This window comes from Parasteatoda tepidariorum, unplaced genomic scaffold (assembly GCF_043381705.1).
Source record: "Parasteatoda tepidariorum isolate YZ-2023 unplaced genomic scaffold, CAS_Ptep_4.0 HiC_scaffold_13486, whole genome shotgun sequence".
Classification (NCBI taxonomy): Eukaryota; Metazoa; Arthropoda; class Arachnida; order Araneae; family Theridiidae; genus Parasteatoda; species Parasteatoda tepidariorum.
The window spans coordinates 1-2,031 of record NW_027261387.1 but is presented as its reverse complement, the minus strand read 5'-3'; the positions used below and the strand labels follow the sequence as shown (position 1 = coordinate 2,031).

At 36.0% G+C, this 2,031-nt stretch overlaps 1 protein-coding gene across 1 annotated transcript; it reads left to right on the top strand.

Moving 5' to 3' along the window:
- Window positions 1-776: 776 nt before the first annotated feature.
- Window positions 777-1,501, top strand: LOC122273971 (uncharacterized; the record flags this gene model as incomplete). The annotated part of the gene is made up of 2 exons (XM_043057933.1): window positions 777-948; window positions 1,031-1,501. Coding segments are annotated over exons 1-2 (643 nt in total), but the record flags the coding sequence as incomplete, so codon positions are not given.
- Between the last annotated feature and the right edge of the window lie 530 nt (window positions 1,502-2,031).

The following is a 2,031-nucleotide window of genomic DNA, read 5'->3' as shown; positions in this document are numbered from 1 at the left end:
GAGGCGGCAGGTGGAATTTATCATTTTTATTTCTAAGCACATGATTCAAATAATATATGTTTAAACATTAAGGCAAAATCTAGTTGAATTTAATTCAACATGACAAAACCACTCAACCACCGCCTTTCAAGAATTGACAAGTTTTTCGGCCCGTGACAACACGACTGTACAGGAAACAACAATTTTGAAATCAAGCGAAACAAGATCTAACAGCCCTTTTTCACTGCATATAAAAAGGAAGTAGACTTTAAACAATGCATTATTTGCCACTAGACTTCGGCTGGTGCGAAATAAAATAGTTTGTTTAAATTGTTAGTGCAAAAAAGTGCTTGTGCAAATTGTCCAGTGCGTTTGGTTTCTATGAAGGTAAGTGTTTTCATTTTTGTTTTCATTTTTAAAAACGAATAAAATCCATCAGACATAAGCCAAAAAAAAAGGGTGGGGGTAGATTTCAAAAATTAGAGTTTAGATCAAAACATGGCTTGTATGGTATCAAATGAAAGATAATTGAGTCTGGAGTTGAATAAAATGCATTTTATTTTTTTAAGCCAGTGGCGCACAAGGGGGGGATTTCAAAAATTAGAGTTTAGATCAAAACATGGCTTGTGTGGTATCTAATGGTAATTGAGTCTGTAATTGAATAAAATGCATTTTATTTCTTTAAGCCAGTGGCGCACAAGGGGGGGATTTCAAAAATTAGATCGGTTGTGATCTGGTACAAACTTTTGAGTCATATTAACCCCACCAGCAAACTTTTACAAACTGTAAATTTTGATATGTCACAAGCTATTGATATGCTTAGCAACTGCAAACTCTTCTTTGAAAACCTGAGATCAGATGAAACTTTTGAAAGCATCATTTTAGAAGCAATCGAGCTTTCTTCAGAGATTGACGTGGAAGCTAATTTCGAAACCACCACACCACGTCATCGTGTCAGAAGCAAAACACGTACGTTTTTGTATGAGGGCCCGGATGAACCCGTTCAAGACCTCAAACAAAAATATAAAATAGATTTTTTTTCACACTATAGATCAAGCAATAAATGCCTTGGAAACCAGATATAATTTGCTAAATACTCACAGTAATTATTTCAGCTTTTTGTATAATATTTTTGGTCTAAAAGACATGCCCAGAAATGAGCTACTGGCTCATTGCAAAGATTTGGAAGAAGTTTTAACTGATGGAAATTCAAGCGATCTTTACGCCTTGGAACTAGCCGATGAAATAAGCATTGTTTTGTCATTATTAACAAAAAAGGAAACCCCTGTTGAAGTTCTCAAGTTTATCGCTACACTTAAATTCGCACCAAACCTCAGCATAGCATTAAGAATCCTACTTACATTGCAAGTCACTGTGGCTTCAGGGGAAAGAAGCTTTTCAAAACAAAAAATAATAAAAAATTATCTCAGAACGATGCTGGCGCAAAATCGTCTCAATGGATTGGCAATGATAGCTATAGAACGCCAAATTAGTGACAAATTAGACTTGAAATCACTGGTTCGTGAGTTTGCCGAAAGAAAAGTTAGAAAAAGGGCATTTTAATTACTTTGGTTTGTTAGAATTTATTTATAATATGGGATATTAGTTTAGTTTGCATTACTACACTTTAATTTTTGTTATTTTGCCTTAAGTGCTAAATTGCTTATCTTGTTATCTGATGATTGAGTTTTTAATAAAACGTTTTCTTAATATTTTTTTTTCAATGCTTTCTTGACTTTCTGATATGGTCGCATGAGATTTACCTAAAAAAAAAACGGGGGGCGGGGGCGCAAAATTAAGGTTTTGCCCGAGCGCCAAAATGTCTAGGGCCATCCCTGAGCAAGTGGCTCGTGCCCATTTCTTCTCCAGTATCACAAAGTGGACAAAAAGGCGTGGCAGAAAGGCCTATACTATGAAAGATGGGCAGAGAGACAATCATTGCCCGTGGATAAACGGAAGGCTACAATTGCATCAAGTCTGGGCTTGTCCGGTTTAAAAGACAAGCTTAACCTCCTCCAATTTCTTAAGGCCTGGTTTCTTAGGACAGGTCGG